Below are 19,642 nucleotides of genomic sequence, written 5' to 3'. Positions count from 1 at the left end.
CCTACCACAGCATGGCTTTTGCCAAGCGGTGCCATGTCCACACCTGGGATCCAAACTGGCAAACCCCGGGCCATCGAGAAGCGGAAGGTGTGAACTTAACCGCTGCGCCACCAGGCCGGCCCCATAGTTGTATACTTTAGCTGTGGGTCCTTCTAATTGTGGCATGTGGGTCGCCAACCTCAACATGGCCTGATGACCGGTGCCATGTCCTTGCCCAGAATCCGAACCAGCGAAACCCTGGACCGCCGAAGCAGAGCACGGGAACTTAATCACTGGGCCACAGGGCTGGCCCCACTGTGTTATTAATAATAAATAACAACCACCATCTACCTCTCCACCAGAATCTAAGTTCCATGAGAGTTAGTATTTGTTTTTCATTTTATGATTTTTGCCTGGCTTGCAGTAGGCTCTCAATAAAAATATGCTGATAAACAAATAAATGAATAAATAAATTAACAGGCTTTTTAAAAGGAAAACTAACCCAAAAAATAGATCCAAAAATTTAATAACTCCCCCAAAAGTAAACAAAAGAGATATTTTCCAGAAGGATTCACTTGGCTACCAAAGTTAACTAAAGACACAAAGGAGTCTTAATATCATGATTACATTTTTTTCCCATTAGACTCCTTATGCATAAGAGACTTCTTTAACAATTCCCCTGTTCATTTTTCCAGAAACACCAAGCAAATATCAAAAATGAAATCAAGTTCACTATCATAAGATCATAAAAAGGCCATCACCAGATACATAAATTAGGCTCTTGTAAGTTAGTATTAGTATTACTTTATGACCTGAACTCAAAAACAATCCCAAGAATTCACTATTTTCTTTCAATGTTTTCATCACTTTCTTTGTACACAGCTGCTCTCAGAACTCATTTCAAAACATCAAATCTCACATTTACCACAACAGCAACTTCTAGCCATCCTACACTGATTAAATCAAAACATACTCTTTACTGGTGCTTTTATTGAATGTTATCTTCTGCACAGTTCCTCTAAAATCTAAGTAAAAAGTACTAAAACAATGTTAATTCAAATGTTGAGGCTGAAGGAACTTGCTCACCTAATCCTTTTTTTCCTCTTATTTTTAATATGTTTACAATTTATTTAATTCACTTCAAGTGTCTATGCTAAATTCAAAGTTACTGAATTAGAACTAACTGCACCAAACTCAAATCATTTACATCTCTTTCCTATTTATTTAAACATTTATACTAAAAAATTTAAAATTATTTTACTTATCAAGTCAAATCTAATATTATTTGATGTACTGCCAATCATTTAGCTTATGTTTCATAAACAACATAAAGCATCAGCTTATATAAACCCACCAGGCTCTCTCCATACAGTTTGCCCTTAAATTCACAAAAGTGAAAAATCTAATTAAAAAACTAAACTAAACTATGGATTTAACAAACAGATTAACGTACTGAAAAAGTCTTTAAAGACGTTTAACCAATCCACTTTGAATAAAAGTCCTGTGTTCTCCTTTGTCAGTTTGTTAACACAGCTCAATTCTCAGTGAGCTCCTGGCCTGATCGGCAACACACAAACTCCCCACACTCAGCCCACGTGACTTGGCCAACACCCAGGCAAGAGAAAGTTTTTGAGGGCTCTCTCTTTCCAAAACTTTCTCCCCCTGAACTATAAAAGAACCTATAAAACAAGTATATCACGATGGCTACAAATGTGACCAATTATTCAGACCTATTTTGGAAGAAACTTCAAGGTACATATATATTTCCAACAATATTCAACTACTGAATATTGTTGAAAATATATTCATGTCTTCATGCTTTCCTTTGTTTTCTCCTTTTCTTTCTTAACTTTCAAACAATGTCTCCACCAGCACAATCACTGTAAAACAGATTAATTAATTACATGGGACATTTAAGTTACTAAAAAGGGGTTCAGAAATTCTGAGAAAGGAGGGGAGGCTATCTAACGCAAAAGCTGGATTTCTATCATTATATAGGCTAACTTAAAACAGAATGTTTCCAAGTACCCTGGAATACAGGTAGCAGTAATTGTAATATAGTAATAAAGTTAACAGAGATATCCTAGGACTTAAATAGATACAAAATCTTGCTAAAATTGTCTCAATAGTATCAGAAAATAGTATGGAAGGGTTCCAGGAGTACGAAAAAAATAATAATAATTGCATCTAACTTTGGCTTTTTATATGCAATAATATCTGGAACTGGGATATTTTTCCTCTTTGCTCTGTAATAGTTTTTTTCACTATCTTTTGTTAATTACTGTCACATTTGCTCTAGTCTGAGGATACCAACATCCTTTTAAAAAAGAACAAAAAATTCTCTCTAGATGTGGCCCTAGTCTTTTCTGTGCCTTCATCACTATGAGGCATACTTTCTTTAGAGAAATTACCTTAATTTTCCCCAATACCTCTAATCAACATGCTTTAAATAAATGTCCAGTATGTACAAAATCAGAAGTATTCCTGGATCTACCTCTGGTCTCTTCAGCTATTCAAGGAAAATCTCATCCTGATTTGTCTTCCATTTAAACACTAATATTAAAAACTAATAATAATGATCCTATTTGCAAAACCTTAAAATTTCATAAAAAGGTAACCTCAGATACAGCAGTTAAATGTCATGGTGAAAATTCTGACTAATAACTCCATTCATTAAATTACCTTTAGAATACTGGAAATGTTTTTAGCTCAGAAACTGATATTCCAATATTTTATATCTTACTTTAAATTGTACTGTATTTTAGTTTTTGCTGTCTTACAAATGGTTAACAACATAAAAGATTTGTCTTCTATTGCTGATAATTGAAAGAACATTCCAGTCTAGAATAACAATAATGTTGAATAGGAAACAAAAACTAATATAAAGCAGTTTGTCAATAATATTTCATTATTTGTCAATCACGCCACATTATTCCCAAACTACCTGTGCAAAGAGAAATCTTACTTTCTCTTCTACATATATAAAAAGAACTATTAAGTAACAGCACGCTTGCCTGAATGCCAAAATTGAAATTCTGTCCCACCCAATTCCTTCCTGTCAGCCAAGGAGAGTTTAATTAAAAGGGGAAAAAGAGAGGCCAGTCCTCATCTGTACATACTTCCTTCCTCTCAGCTCAGCCAAGCCCCATCCGAGGCAGATTCTACTATCTCTGGCCCTAACAGAGGACCAGTAAAAACAAACAAACTTTACAGTTTAGAAGAAGAAAGAAAGGGAAAAAAGAGAAACAAAATAGAACAGCTTTGTAGATGCTAATCTACCTTGAAGATCCACAATTTAAAACTCATGTTTCAAATGTAAGAATAAAATGATGGTTTGTTTTTAAAAGTGAAGTTCAAAATATGAGCCATTAGATGTTAAAATACGGCAATGTGCCATACAAAATACGTTGTCTTAACGCCAAGGAGGCAATTCTGCATCTCACTCATTTATCTCTGTCTCAGTTAGATGCAGAATTTGCCTAAACTCCAACAGGCACCCGTGGTTCACGGAGCCCCTGCTGAAAGATCAGGTCAGTTCTGCTTGTTAGCACCACTGTAGCTTGACCCTTGAACTCTGGCCAGATCCACCAGGTAGATTTACAGAAACTGCCCACTAACACTTTTGACCTTCACTTGTCTCCTAACTTGAACACCTGCTATGAGCCAAACTTACCTTGCCTAGCTGAAATTCCACTCTTGGCCTTTTCTAGTCAATTCCGCTGCCTGCCACCAAAATTCTGTACAAAGAACCAAGCTCTGACATCCATTTAAAAAAAAGTATCACTGTTGTTGTGTTAATACAAAAATAACTTACCTAAGGTATCCTTTAGGTTTTTTACAATAGATGCTTTCCGAGCGCTGTTTTTCCTTTCCACATAGTTAGAAGGCACAAAACCCATTTTATTCATGGAATTTCGAACTCGCCACCAGGACTTAGAATCATCCAGAAGCCACAATTTCTCATTCTTCTTAATGTTCAGCTCTTGTTCTTGTTGGGCCACATAATCGAATTTGGCTACTAGCACCACTTCTTCTGCCATCTTTCAGCAGCTTCAGCACTGTAACCACATAGAAAATATTTTTTATAAGGTTTAAGTAGTAGTAGTCTACTTTTCAAAAGAGACACACCTAAAAATCTAAGAGCACTGAAGGGTTGAAAGTAAAAATATGAAAAAAAATACACCAGGTAAATTCTAATCAAAACAAAACTGGTATAATTATATGAATAACACACAAAAGGACGTTAAGGCAAAATCAATAGTAGTTATAAAGTTGGCCATACAATGATAAAAAATTTTATTTAATATACATAACAGCTAAATTTCTATGTATCCATTAACATAGCTCCAAAATGGACTGATGGAACCACAAGGAAAAACTGACAAATCCATCGTCACAGAGGACAATTTTTGACATATTTATCTCAATAATAAATCACGGAGACAAAAAATTTAGTAAGGTAAGAGAAGAACTGACATCACGACCATTAAGTTTGATCTAACAAACATATCCAAATATTACTTCCAAACAGAAGAATACAAACAGAATATATACAAAAATTGATCAAATGCTACAGCATAAAGAAAGTCTCAACAACTTTCATGTACTTAGTATCCTACAACCATATTCTCTGACAACCACAACAAAAAGATAACTTTTTAAAAACGTCATGTTTGGAAACTTCTAAAAACTCATGAGACAAAGAAGAAGTCATAACAATTTTGAAAATACTCAGAAGTAAAATAATAAAAAGACTATACAGCCAACCTTGTGGGATGCAGTAAAAGGAGTATATAGAGGGAGATTCTTAGTTGTAAATAGTTCTTCAGAAAAATAAGAAAAGCTAACAATAAATTGATGAACTCAGCATCCGTCTTAAGCAATGAGAAAAGTAGATAGATGAATATAAGAAAAGTAGAAAAAGGAAACAATACAAATAAAAGTAGAATTTAATGAAACAGAAAACAGATATAAAGGCTCAACAAAACAAAAAGTTAGTTCTGTTATGACTAACAAAATGGACACAGTTCTGGCAAGACTGATAATGAAAAAAGGAAAAAGCACACCCAAATATCAGAAATGAAAAGGAACGGTTGGCCCCATGGCCAAGAGGTTAAATGCACACACTCCGCTCTGGCAGCCCAGGGTTCACCAGCTCAGATCCTGGACACGGACCTACATACTGCTCACCAGGCCATGCTGTGGTGGTACCACACATAGCAGAACCAGAATGACCTACAACCAGGATATACAACTATGTACAGGGGCTTTCAGGAGAAAAAAGAGGAAGATTGGCAACAGATGTTAGCTCAGGGCCAATCTTCCTCACCAAAAAAAGAAGGGGAAAAAAAGGATATATTAAAAAAAAAATGAAAAGGGAGCAATAATTCTAGATGTTGCAAGCATTCAAAAGACATGGCAATATTATAAACAATTTTATCAATAACTCTGAAAACAAGTAAAATGTACAAATTTCTAGAAAAATAAAAATAACACAAGTAATAAAATCGAATCAGTCATTAAGATATCTTCCCATAACAAAAACACCAGGGCCAGATGGTTTTACAGGTAAGTCCTATTAAAATTAAAGGAACAAACATTCCAATTTATACAAACTTTCAGAACAAAGAAAGGAAAATTACAAACCTAACTCATTCCTGAACTGAGGTCAGCTCTCTGCTTTCTTCAGAGAGATTATTTTACATAAACAGCTTCCCCAGGCTTAGCAAACCAATATATTCAGCTTTTGATTTTGGATAATGAATAGCATTCTCTTTTCTCAACAATGAAGGAGTTCTTCAATGTTCTCAGGGAAGAGAATTCAACATCAACTAGCAATCAAGTGTAGACACTTTTGTAGCTACAAGATAGATACTTTTTGGGGGGCACTGCAAGGCCTCAAAACCTACCACACATTCTTCTGAAATAGACTCAAGTATGTACAGCAGCAAAATAACTAATAAGCTAAAAAAAAGGATGATGTCGTATTCAACAAACAATAATGAACAGAGAGAAACCAGAAAATTAACTTGTATTCTTGTAACTTATCTTTGTTTGAAATTATTTCCAAATAAAAACTTATAACTAAGTCTAAATAATTAACAGCACATGATGTAAAAGATTACAAGTGACAGATTTCTGAGACGCTGGAAAGCAAAGAGATTTTTCCAGGGATACTTGGGCACTGACTCTGATTCCTTCCCTGTGGGAACTTCCCCATAATTAATCTACAAATTTAATGAAATTTAATCCTAGATCTCAATGAAATCTATCTTGAAACTTGACAAAATGATTTTAAAATTTATCTAGAAAAGTAAACATATAAAACCGGCAAATAATATTTTGGAAAAAATAAGAGTTGGTATAATGACACTGTAGGTTGTACACCCAGCATTCATTTTCTGTTCCTAATAAGATCCCAATTATCCTTCTAGTTACCACTTCGCTATTCTTTCAGCCATGCAACTTGGGAGATTGACTCTAGCTTCAAAGGTGAATTTGGGTTAATCAAAAAGGCCTTTATGCATATGAGAATCACTATGGAACTTTAAAAAAAATACAGGAGCTTGGGCCCCTATTTCAGAGACTCTAATCAGTCTCGAGCGTCACGCAGGCATCAGTGTTTTTAAAAGCTATTGTACAGCTAGGATTGAGAACACTTATCTAAGCCAATCATGACAACCTCTCCCTTGCTAGGTTTGTCCACATCAACCCACTAAAGGCCAATAGGATGCAAGGAAAACTACGCTAGAAACTTCAGGGAAAAGCTGACTGGCTCTTGAGAAACACAGTAAAAGACTGTCTCTATATTTTGTCATGGACAGATGTGAGGCCTAGAGAACCACTGCAGCCTCTTGTCACCAGCTGGAGAATGATGCTGTCCGTCACTGACCAAAACGTCATTATGTGGCACAAGACTGTAGAGGCAAAAGTACCCTATCAGTACCAAAATGCAACATTAAGGCAATTTAAAGTAATATGATATTGGTGCAGAGTGAAAGAGACTAGTAGAATATAGATTGAGGTCTAAAAATAGATACACCCACATACAGGGGGCTTTAGAAACCTCTTCTCTAATGTACCAGCTGGGAGTTCTAGTTTTGGCTTTTTAAAGTAGATGGATTCAAAGCACTTAATAAAAAATGGATTTTCGTGTATCTTCCCCCTCAAACATTTACAGTGGTCTCACCCAGACCTACTTCAAAAGCAAGTAATTTTTTAAAGTGACCTCCTTTGATAAGTCTTTCCAAAACAATCAACTTAGTTTTCACAAAACAACTTGTTTAGCACTATTTTTGTTTGTTTTATATAATATATCAAATTATAGTATGAAGCACAACTGAAAGAAACAGTACGTCTAACTCTTGGTAAGCAGATTCAACTCAAATGTCAAGGGTATCATCAGGTTGTACTGTTTGATAACAGAAATGGAGGCATTTAGTTACTCAGACAAGTCAGTTAACTTCTACTCTGTGTGTATAAACATGCAAATATATGAGAATTCCATCTATAGCAGGGGTGATATTTCAAATCACTGGAGAAGAATGACTTATTCAATAACTGACACTAGGCCTAAAGCTGTCTATTTGGGAAAAACATAGTCAGTCCTACCTCACACTACATACAAAAGTAAATTAGAGGACTTTTACTTCCAGGAAGAGGGAGTAGTTGTACTTTTCCCTATTCATCCAAGTAAGTACTACTAAAAACCTGGACGTTATATATAAAACAAACATTAGAAAACTTTGAAAGGTAAAGAGAAGGCAGCAAATAAGCTAGGACCTCGGGACCCAAGGAATGACATACTGGTGAACCCCCTAAGTTTTATTTTTGCCTGACATATCCTGAAGTCTTATTTTTGTCTGATATATTCTAGACTTTGAGCTGAAGATCGGCAACCTAGACATACCAATAGGCACAGACAAAACAAAACAAAACAAACAAAACCCAGTGCTCTTCAGACAATGGATCAAAAAAGGCACAGCCTAGCAAGACAGGAAACTTTTAGACACTAAACACTCTACTCCAGTCAAACACTACAGAAAAAAATGACCCCATCCATTCCTGCAAAGACCAAGTAGGAAAGCTATACTTCCTACTCTCAAGAGGCTATAATAAGGCACCTCAACATCTCTACCTGGTGGTATAAGTAAGGGCCAATTAAGGATCTGGGACTTCTACCCATCAGCCAAACAGAAAATCAGCAAGGAGATAAAAGAAATCAGCAACACATTCAACCAAGAGGATCTAACCAACATTTACTGAACAATCCACTCAAACAACAGCAAAATACACATGCTGTTCAAGTGTCCATGGAACAAATACCAAGATAGACCATATCCTGGGCCATAAAACAAACCTCAACAAATTTAAAAGAACTGAAGTCATACAATACGTTCTCTGAATACAAAAGAATCAAACTAGAAGTCAATAATAGAAAGATAACAGGAAAATCTCCAAATATTTGGAACATACTTCTAATCCATGGGTCAAAGAGGAAGTCTCAAGGAAAATCAAATATTACACCAAAATGAAAATGAAAATATAACCTATCAAAATTTGTGGGACACAGCTAAGCAGCACTGAGAGAGAGTTACAGCACTAAAGGCATTTAATTAGAAGTCTTAAACCAGTAATCTAAGATCCTAACTCAAGAACCTAGAGGGGAAAAAAAGCAACATAACCCTACAGCAAAAGGAAAGAAATGATAAAGATAAAAGCAGAAATCAATGAAACTGAAAACAGAGAAAAATCATGAAAAAAACAGCTGGTTCTCTGAACAGATCAATAAAATTGACAAACCTCTAGCAAGAAAAAAAGAGAAAACACACAAATAAACAATATTAAAAATGAAACAGAAGATATGCTACAGTCCCTGCAGACATCAAAAGGATAATAAGAGAATGCTACTAACAACTCTACACACACAAATTCTGCAACTTGGAGGAAACAGATCAATTCTTCAAAAAACACAAATTACCACAACACACTCAACATGAAATAGATCATTTGAATAGCCCTATAACATTCAGGAAGTTATATTTGTAATTTAAAAACTCCACCCCAAAAAAGAAATCTCCAGGTCCAGAGAGCTTTGCTGAAGAATTCCACCAATTATTTAAAGAATTAACACCAATTCTACATAATCTCTTCAAGAAAATAGCAGAGGGGGAAATACTTCCCAATTTATCTTTGAAGTTAGTATTATCCTGATGTCAAAACTAAACAAAGACAGTACAAAAAGAGAAAATTACTAACCAATATCCCTCATGAATATAGATGCAAAAATGCTTAACAAAATATCAGCAAATAGAATTCAGCAATATGTAAAAAGAATTAATACTCCATGACCAAGTGGGGTTTTTTCCCAGGGATGCAAAGCTGGTTCAATATTCAAAAATTAATCAGTATAATCCACCACATTAACAAGCTAAGAAAAATTGTATGAACATATTACTTGATGCAGAAAAAGCATTTGACAAAATTCAACACCCATGATAAACTCTCTCAGAAAAACAGGAATAGACAGGGGAACTTTCTCAACTTGATAAATAACATCTAAAAAAATACCTACAGGTAACATCATATTTTAACGGTAAGAGACAGATGCATTCCAAGATCAAGGACAAGGCAAAGATATCCACTCTCACCACTCTTATTCAACACAATGTTACAAGTTTTAGTCAGTTCAGTAAGGCAAAAGAAAGATATAAACAGCATATAGATCAGAAAGGAATAAAACTCTCCTTATTTGCAGATGACATGACTGACTACATAGAAGATTCCAACGAAGCTACAAAAAAACCCGCCTAGTACTAGTAAGTGAATTCAGCAAGGCTGCAAGACACAAGCAACCTGCAAAAATCAACTGTATTTTTACATATTAGCAATGAACACATGGACGCCAAAATTAAAAATACAATGCCATTTATAATCACTCAAATAAAAAAGGATAAAAAAGGGGTAAATCTAACCAAATGTGAAGAGGACTATACGTTGAAAATTACAAAATGCAGATGAAAGAAATCAAAGAAGATCTAAATAAAAGTGTTTATGGAATCAAAGACAAAATAGTAAAGATATAAATTTTTCCCAAATAGATTATCAGCTTTACATAATTCCTATCAAAATCCCAGCAAAATTTTTTTGTCTATATATAGACATTATTCCATAATGTATATGGAAAGGTAAGATAACCAGAATAGCTAAAACAATTTTTAAAAGTTAGAATAAAGTGAGGGAAAACATTATGCAGCTACATTAGTCAACATTATATGGTATCGGCAAATGCACAATGACCTAATCTCACACCTTATACAGACACTAACTCAAAATGGATGAGAACCTTAAATGTAAAATTATGAAACTTTTAGAAAAATACATAGGAGAAAATCTTCAGGATGCAGAGCTAGGCAGTTCTTAGACTTGATGCCAAAACCAAGATCCATAAAAGGAAAAACTCAACAGTACAAAAACAAAACCAATTAGAAAACGAGTAAAAGACATGAAGAGACATTCACTAAAAAAAACACACACAGTTGGCAAACAAGCGAATTAAAAGAGGTTCAACATCAGTAGCTATTAAGAAAATGCAAATTAAAACCACATTGAGATATCACTACACACCCATCAGAATGGCTAAACAGTAACAATATCAAAAACTGATAAGGATATGTTGAAACTGGATCACTCACAACGTCGCTGACAAGAATGTAAAATGGCGCAAATACTCTGGAAAATAGTTTAGCAGTTTCTCGTAAAACTAAACATGTGACACCCATACAACCCAGCAGTTGTACTCCTGGGCATTTATCCCAGAGAAATGAAGACTTATGTTCACACAAGAAATTTTACATGAATGTTTACAGCAAGTTTATTTGTAATAGTCAAAAACTGTAAACCACCCAATGTCCTTCAACAGCCGAATGGTTAAACAAACTGGTACATCCATACCATAGACTCCTATTCAGTAATAAAAAGGTAAAAAATGATTGATACATGCAATAACCTGGATATATCTCCAGGGAATTACGCAGAGTGGAAAAAAAAAAGCCAATCCCAGAGGCATAATTCCATTTATATGACATTCTTGAAATGATAAAATTACAGAAGTGGTAAACAGATTCATAGTTGCCTGGGGTTAAAGAGGGGGTGAGAGTGGGAGGGAAGTGGGTGTGGTTATAAAAGGGTAACATGAGGGATTCTTATGGTAATGGAAATGCTCTGTATCTGAACTGTATCAACATTAATATCCTGGTTGTTATACTACACTTTTGCCAGATGTTACCTCTGAGGGAAAAAGTAAAAGACACACTGGATCTCTCAGTAAGCTGTAAGATTTCTTATAACTGCATGTGGATCTACAATTATCTCAAAACTAAAAGTTTAATTAAAATAAAATAGACTAAAGAGAAAAAAGCAAAACAAAAAATAAAATATAAATAATATTTTCCTATTCTTTTTTTTTAAAGATTGGCACCTGAGCTAACATCTGTTGCCAATCTTTTTTTTTTCCCCTTCTTCTCCCCGAAGCCCCCTAGTAAACAGTTGTATATTCTACGTGTAGGTCCTTTTGGTTGTGCTATGCGGGACACGCCTCAGCACGGCCTGAGGAGTGGTGCTAGGTCCATGCCCGGGATCCAAACTGGTGAAACCTTGGGCCGCTGAAGTGGAGTGCTCAAACTTAACCCTCAGCCATGGGGCTGGCCCAATATTTTCCTATTCTTGATGCAAGGCAGTCTTTTATTACCACAATCCCAGTGTTAGAAACTATAAAATGAAAAGTTTAAACTTCTGTACAGCAAATGACATCAGTACCTAATACTGCTTTAACAAATTACCACAAACTTAGTGACTTAAAACAACACACATTTATTATCATACAGTTCTGGAGGTAAGAAGTGTGAAATACGTCTTAAAGGCTAAAATCAAAGTTTCAGCAGAACTGTGGAGGCGTAGGAGAAAATGTGATTGTTCTAGAAAGAAGAACACTGTTTCATTAACTAGTATTTAATTCTCCTAATATACAAGCCCTACAAGAAAGGCAGAATATATGCTTCTGTGTGGTTATGACAGCAACTAGCTATACAGCTAAATTCATTTGTCTCCATTTTTTGGAGATTACTCTATTTTTCCCTTTTTAAATTTAATTTTATTTCATAATTACATGAAACATTTAGACAGTTCTGAAAGTGAAACTATCAAACAAGGCACATTCAAAGATGCCTGCTTCCATATTCACCTTCTCTCTCTTTTCTCTCCCTCTCCATAGGATAACCATTTTTTATTTGTTTTAGTTTAGCTTTTTATTTCTTTTTGAATATATAAGGCATATGTAAATTGAAAAGGCTAATTTTCATGTCCCCTCACAACAAAACACATATACACACCCGGGGGGGGGGTACACTACGCATACTGTCTGAACCTTCCTTTTTTAGTATAACAACATATCCTGAAGATCATTCCACAGCAGTATTTGAGAGTTCTTTTCTAATATAACTGCTAGTTCTAACTACTGCACAGGATTTCATCGTTATCGAAGTATCACAGTTTCCTCGACGAGTTCTTACTGATGGACAACGAACTGTTTCCAGTCTTCTGCTATGAAACAGAGCTTCAGTGAAGAGTCTCAGAGATACGTCCCTTTGTTTCCAGTCTTCTGCTATGAAACAGCTTCAGTGAAGAGTCTCGGAGATACATCCCTTTGTTTCCAGTCTTCTGCTATGAAACACAGCTTCAGTGAAGAGTCTCGGAGATACGTCCCTTTGTTTCTCTGTTAGTCTACCTTTGGCTTAGAGTCACAGAAGTAAGAATGCTGAGTTGAAGCTTAAGGTTTAGAGAATTTTGGAAGATACTGCTAAATTTCCTATCTAAAGGCTTTTTATCCTTTTGTATTCTCAACAATATAAGAGAGTGATTATTTCCTCACAGCCTTGCCAATAAACTATGTTGTCAATCTTTTGGATTTCTGCCAGTTCAATAAGAAATGGATTTCAGAGCAGTTTGTATTTTATTTCTCTATTCAGTGAGATTGAGTACCTTTTCCCAAATTTAAGGGACTTTTGCATTTGTTTTTCTGTGTGGACTACTTGTTTGTATCTTTTGCCCATTTTCCTAAGGTGTGGCTTTCCTTTTTCAATTTCTAGAAGCTCTTCACACAGTAGGAATGTTTGTCCTTTGTCTTTGATATAAATTGCAAATTTTTCCATTTTGTCATTTGTCTTTTTAACTTGGTTATCGTATATTTTGGGTATAAAATTTTGGAAGAATAATTGGCAATAACTGTCAAAATTTTAAATGCACATTTCTTTTAACAAGCAATCTACATACTACAGGAAAAAATGATGCAACTACCCAAAGTCATGTGTATAAAAATGTTTCCTACAGCACTGCTAATAATTATGAAAAATTAGGAATGAAATGTATACCAAGAGTGTCTAAATTATGAGTATTGTCATGGTAAAATGTCCAAGAATTATTAAGAAAAAATGCAAATCCCAAAACAATATGTTTATTATGATTCTATTTTGGAAAAAGTTCCTATTACATACATTTGTATACACACTAAAAAGTTCTGGGAGAATATACATCAAACCGTAAACAGTGGTAGCTTCAGTAAGTGATAAAACTGATAAGACTTTCAACTCCCTACTCCATAGATATATGTAGTGTGAATACTTTACAATAGGTGTGTATTACTTAACTTTTTTTTAATGTACTATAAAAAGAGAGAAAAACAACTGAAAGCTAGCTACAGGAAGTGGCATCCAGAATACAAAGTAAGGATGAGGAAACACAGGGAAGGTATGAGAGAAAAAGAAATATGAGAGAAGTAAGCAGGTAAAAACTAAATCTGCTTTATAGTAGGATCACAATTAGAATATAAACAATTAGAACATAAAAACAAAAAACATTTATAATTTAACTTTCCTTTGATGACCATTTCTTCAATTAAGTACCAGATGAAAGAGCTAACTTGCATTTAGGGTCCAGATAGTAAGGAAAACTATGTATCTTCAAACACAAGAAACACAGTGAAATGGCATGCTTATATTACAAGAGTGACAGCAATTGAGGCTAAGTGAGAAAACAAGCAATGCTTCCCATCTCATGCTTACTCTAGAGCAGATGGTCAGATTAGAATGATGGGTAAAACATCTGCACTATTTTAACAGCCATTTCTCTCTTGCTCTCCTTTAGCCAAGGCTAGTTCAAACTACATGAATTAAATATGAAGTGACTCCACTGTACTTTGATCCAGCCCAGAGGTCTGGTTGTAAAGACTGTCAATATTCTATATTCTCCAACAAAGGCTTCAGCTCTATGTTTCCAACTACACTCACAACATCTGCACTCGGATGCTCTTGGCCCCTACTTTTGCTTTCAGGAACTAGCTTCCTGTCCTTTTTTCTCTGTGTCCTTGTACCTGGCACACCTGAACCCCCAGGAGTCTTTCCAACCAGTGTCCAATTCCTGCCTTACATCAAGTGTTGGATTTCCTTTATAGCATCTGAACTGCCTATTTTGACCCCCAGTGATTTGATCTTCCCATGATGAAATTAAACTAGAAGTCAGTAACAGAAATACAACTGGAAAATCTCTAAGTATTTGAAAATTAAACAACATACTTCTAAACAATTCATGTGTTCAAGAGTCTTCTCAAGGGAAATTAGAAAATATTTTGAACTAAATGAAAATGAAAACACAATAAATAAAAATTTGTTGGGGGGCTGGCCCGGTGGTACAGTGGTTAAGCGTGCACTTTCCGCTTCAGCGGCCTGGGGTTCGCCGGTTCAGATCCCGGGTGTGGACATGGCACTGCTTGACAAGCCATGCTCTGGCACGTGTCCCACACAGAAAGTAGAAGAAGATGGGCATGGATGGTAGCTCAGGGCCAGTCTTCCTTAGCAAAAAGAGGAGGATTGGCAGCAGACGTTAGCTCAGGGCTAATCTGCCTCAAAAAAAACAAAAAACAACAACAAAAAAATTTGTTGGATGCGACTAAAGCAGTGCTTAGATGGACATCCGTAGCATTAAAATGCTATTAATAAAATGTTAGAAAAGAAGAAAGGTGTCAAATCAATAATGAAAGCTTCCACCTTAAGAAACTAGACAAAGAGTGCATTAAACCCAATACAAGGCCATAATAAAGAAAAGACCAGAAATCAGTAAGATCGAAATAGAACATAAGAAAATAACCATTAAAACCAAAAGATGTTCCTTGAAAAGATCAAGAAAATTTATAGTTCTCTAGCAAAAATGACCAAAACAAATTACCAATGTCTGAAATGAAAGAGAAGAGATCATGATAGACCCAAAGACATTAAAAATATAATAAGAGAATACTATTGCAATAGTCTGAATGTTTGTGTCATTGTCTCTCTGCCCCCCATCATGCTAAGGTGATAATATTAGGAGGTACATGGCCTTTGGGAGGTGATTAGGTCATAAGGTTGAAGCTCTCATGAATGGGATTAGTGCTCTTATAAAAGAGATCCCACAGAACTCTCTAGCCCTTTCCACTACATGAGGATACAAGAAGCCTGCAACACAGAGGAGGGACTTCACCCAACCACGCTGGCACCCTAATCTCAGACTTCCAGCTTCCAGAACTGGAAGCAATAAATTCCTGCTATTTATAAGCCACTCAGTCTGTGAAATTTTGTTATAGCAGCTCAAACATATACCAAGACAGAAAATTGGTATCAAGAATTAGGGGTGACTGGGGGCAGGCCTGGGGGCACAGCAGTTAAGTGCACATGTTGTGCTTCGGTGGCCCGGGGTTCGCCGGTTCGGATCCCAGGTGCAGACATGGCACTGCTTGGCCAGCCATGCTGTGATAGGCATCCCACATACAAAGTAGAGGAAGATGGGCACAGATGTTAGCTCAGGGCCAGTCTTCCTCAGCAAAAAGAGGAGGACTGGCGGCAGATGTTAGCTCAGGGTTAATTTTCCTCACACACACACACAAAAAAGTAGAGATGACATTGTAACAAATACCTAAAAATTTTAGAAGCAGCTTTTGAACTGGAGAATGAGCAGAGGCTGGAAGTCTGGAGGTGCATGCTAGAAAAAGTCTACACTGCCGTGAAGGGACTATTTAGGGCAATTTCTCCTGAGGGCTCAGAAGGAGAAGAGGAGAGCTGTAGAGAAAGCTTCAATCTTGATAGAGAATACCTAAGTCGTCATGAACAGAATGTTGGTTGAAATACGGATGGTAAAAGCCATGCTGACGAAGTCTCAGACAGAAATGAGGAACATGTTATTGGAAACTGGAGGAAAGGTTTTCCTTGCTATAAAATGGCAAAGAATTTGGCAGAATTGTGTTCGTGTCCTAGTGTTTTGTTCAAGGTAGAATTTGTGAAGATGAAACTGGATATCTGGCTGAAGCTATTTCTAAGCAAAGTATTAAATGTGTGGTTTAGCTGTTTTTGAATGCTTACAGTAAAATATAAGAAGAGAAACAACTTAAAGATAGAACTGTTAATCAAAAGGGAAGCAGAAACTTAATTTAAATTTAAAAGTTGGGAAAATTCTCAGCCTATACATTTTGCAAAAGAGAAAGCATGTTCAGAACAGAAAACTAAGGGTACGGCCAAGGAACTCTTTGAGAAACAGATTAGTACGGCTTTGAACATCAGACTTAATAAGTCACCCCAGCAGGAAATAGTTTTAAGCAGAAGGAGACAGGAAGTAATGAAGGAAGATTGTCAGCCTTCTTAGATTTTACAGGTTGGGACCATAGAACTATTCAGTTGTGAACTTGACATATTCTTCAAGACAAGGGAGGAAGGACCCCAAAGGCAATTCAGAGATCATTAAGGCTGCCTCCTCCGTTTCAAAAGAGAAAAACATCACCTGGATTTCAAATGCCAGATGACTTCCAGTCCAAAGCCAGTGGGGCCACTGGCATGTGATTTCAGTCCAGGGAGAGCCATCTCAGGCTGCACCCAACAAAGTCATGGGACAAAAATATTTAAATATTTAACATTTAATATTTAAATATTTAATATTTTAAATGGACAGAATATTTGTACAGATATTTCACCAAAGAAGCTATATGGATGGCATATAAACACAAGAAAAGATCCTCAACATCATTAATCATTACAGAAATGCAAATTAAAACCTCAAAATAATATCACTACACAGCTATTGAAGATGGAGAAGAAAGGGGTAGGAGGAGACAGGGAGGGAGAAAAAGAGAGAGAGAGAGAGAGAGAGAGACAAAGAAGGAAACACACAAACTGACAGTACCAGGTGCCAAAGATGCAGAGCAACTGCAACTCATACTTTGCTTGTGGGAATGCAAATTACAGCCACTATAGGTAACAGTTTGGCAGCTTCTTATAAAGTTAAACATACACTTATCATATGACCCAGAAATCTACTGAGCAGATTCAAAAGGCTTTAAATGACATTCTGGAAAAGGCAAAACTATAGGGAGAGAGAACAGATCAGTGGTTTTCACAAGTTACCGGCAGGGGGAGAGTTTGATTACAAAGCATGAGGGAATCTTTTTTTCTTGAGAGGGGGTGAAGCAACTGTTCTGTATTTAGATTGTAATAGTTATTATATAACTGTGCCAAATCTCACACTCCAAAAAGTGTGAACCTTACTGTATGTAAACTAAAATAAATAGACAGCAGAAAACATTCATTGGTTTTATACTTTAAATGGACCTATTTTCACTCACGTATGATTGTGTATCATCACGCAATAGAAATTCACTGAGTTTTACATATTTTGCAAATGCTGACATCTTATTATAAAGTATCATTGCATTTCATGCAGCCTCTGGAAGCTCCAGAGTGAAAATGGAAATTTACATCCCAGTAGAATGAAAACCATTTTGGCCTTGAAGATTCCCTAAAAGGTCCACTTAAGAAACCTTTAGAGAATTGCTAATGTAAATATAGAATAACATCAGGCCAAACACCTAAAAACATGTTCTTCCCCAATCTATTTTCACAAATTCATTAGGTGTATCTATATATTAATGCCACTAAGTTTATCAAATCCTTTTGTCAACCACATTGTGTATGATACGTAAACTTGAGGAAGGGCACTGTTTGCTATGTATATAGGTCATGATAAACATGACCATTTTGGGCAAGCCATTGTCATATTCTGAGGATAAAGTAAGGAACCAGTTAGTGATAGAAAGAAATTCTAAAGGGAAATCTCTCATGTTAATACAAATGCAATTTTAGAATCTGCTGTAGTTTAACACATAACTTGACAATTTCCTGTTTCTGATAAAAATCAGCAGAGTGACAATACCCAAGTGACTAACTCCGGAAGTTTGGTTGGGCTACAGCTCTCTCAGTAAACAATGAAGGGGGAAAAAAATCCCCAAATAAGTACTTCAATATGCTATAAGTAACGCAAAAAGACAAGGCAATTTATAAGATGATCTTATTCCATTCAGTGTTTTAAACCCTACTATCCTGTCAAGTAATTTTAATTGTTAAACACTCTTACTAATGAAACAAGATGGGTAAGAATCCCATAATGAGAAAAATACAAGATTACAGGATAATCTGAAGTAAAGGCACTATATGACACTTTAAACCACGTTTACATATTACTTTGATAAATATGGATCTTGGAAGTGCAGAGTCTGCACCTGAGAGTGTGTGCCTCCTTCAATTTTGTACCCTAGGCAACTTGCTTGCCTCATCCTAGTCTAGTCCCAGCCCTGCTTCTATAAATAAAATATGCTTATGATACATTCAATTTCCTAACCACATACTTGAGTTCTAGACACTGGTCTGCCATGAGCTATGACTCAGGGAATGTCATATCAGCCTCCCTGAAACTCCATATTCTTATCTGCAAAATAAGGGAACTGAATCAGATAATAACAAAAAGTCTCTTTTAAGCACCAAAACTATGATCTAAGTTTCCCCTTAAATTTTCTGGACTAAACAAAACAGATTTGTATTGTGTTTTCTAATTTTTTCATATTAACCCCTCACTATTCCAATCGTTACTCTTTAACATACTCTAATTATTGTCTCTCTTAGAAGTCCAATGCACTATTCATTGCACCGCAGAGCCACTGTCTCTCTTAAAAGTGTCACTCTGAGTTGTACATATTTCCAAAAGAATACACACAGCACAGGGGACAGTGAAACTATCATTTCCCCATGCTGTACAGTATAAATAAGGTTTAGATTCTGTCACCACTTTTAGCAGACATATTCTCCTGACACAGACCAAACTGTGGTCACCCGAATCCCAGACGTATTTAACACACAACTAATCATAACATTTGAGTATTTTTCACAGTGCTGCACTTAATTCTAATTCCCCCTCATGCCCTCCATGTGCTTATGTAATTTTTATTCAAAAACCGTTCCAGCACTTTATCACCTAGATCTATTAAAGTTTATTGTGCCTCCCATTATCCTTTTGGCCTATGCATGCCATAGGACCTACTGGAGTTAACAGGGAACCAGTACACTATTACTTAAAATGCCGGTGGCACAGCAGTTAAGTGCACACATTCTGCTTCGGCAGCCCGGGGTTCGCCAGTTCAGATCCCGGGTGCAGACATGGCACCACTTGGCAAGCCATGCTGTGGTAGGCATCCCACATAGAAAGTAGAGGAAGATGGGCACGGATATTAGCTCAGGGCCAGTCTTCTTTAGCAAAAAGA

The 19,642-nt window shown here is 36.0% G+C and overlaps 1 protein-coding gene across 5 annotated transcripts in view; it reads right to left on the bottom strand.

The window, feature by feature from the left end:
* NCK1 (NCK adaptor protein 1) overlaps window positions 1-19,642 on the bottom strand; it is a 73,003-nt gene that overhangs the window by 22,392 nt on the left and 30,969 nt on the right. For all 5 annotated transcript variants that reach the window (XM_046674456.1, XM_046674440.1, XM_046674448.1 and 2 more), the window contains one exon: window positions 3,794-4,037. In XM_046674456.1, coding sequence (XP_046530412.1) covers window positions 3,794-4,019 — 226 coding nt within the window. In that variant the 5' untranslated portion in view covers window positions 4,020-4,037. The remainder of the gene's footprint in view (window positions 1-3,793; window positions 4,038-19,642) is intronic.

The sequence above is a fragment of the Equus quagga genome, chromosome 1 (genome assembly GCF_021613505.1).
Source record: "Equus quagga isolate Etosha38 chromosome 1, UCLA_HA_Equagga_1.0, whole genome shotgun sequence".
NCBI lineage: Eukaryota > Metazoa > Chordata > Mammalia > Perissodactyla > Equidae > Equus > Equus quagga.
The sequence above is the reverse complement of the archived record's forward strand: the minus strand, read 5'-3'. Positions and strand labels throughout refer to the sequence as shown.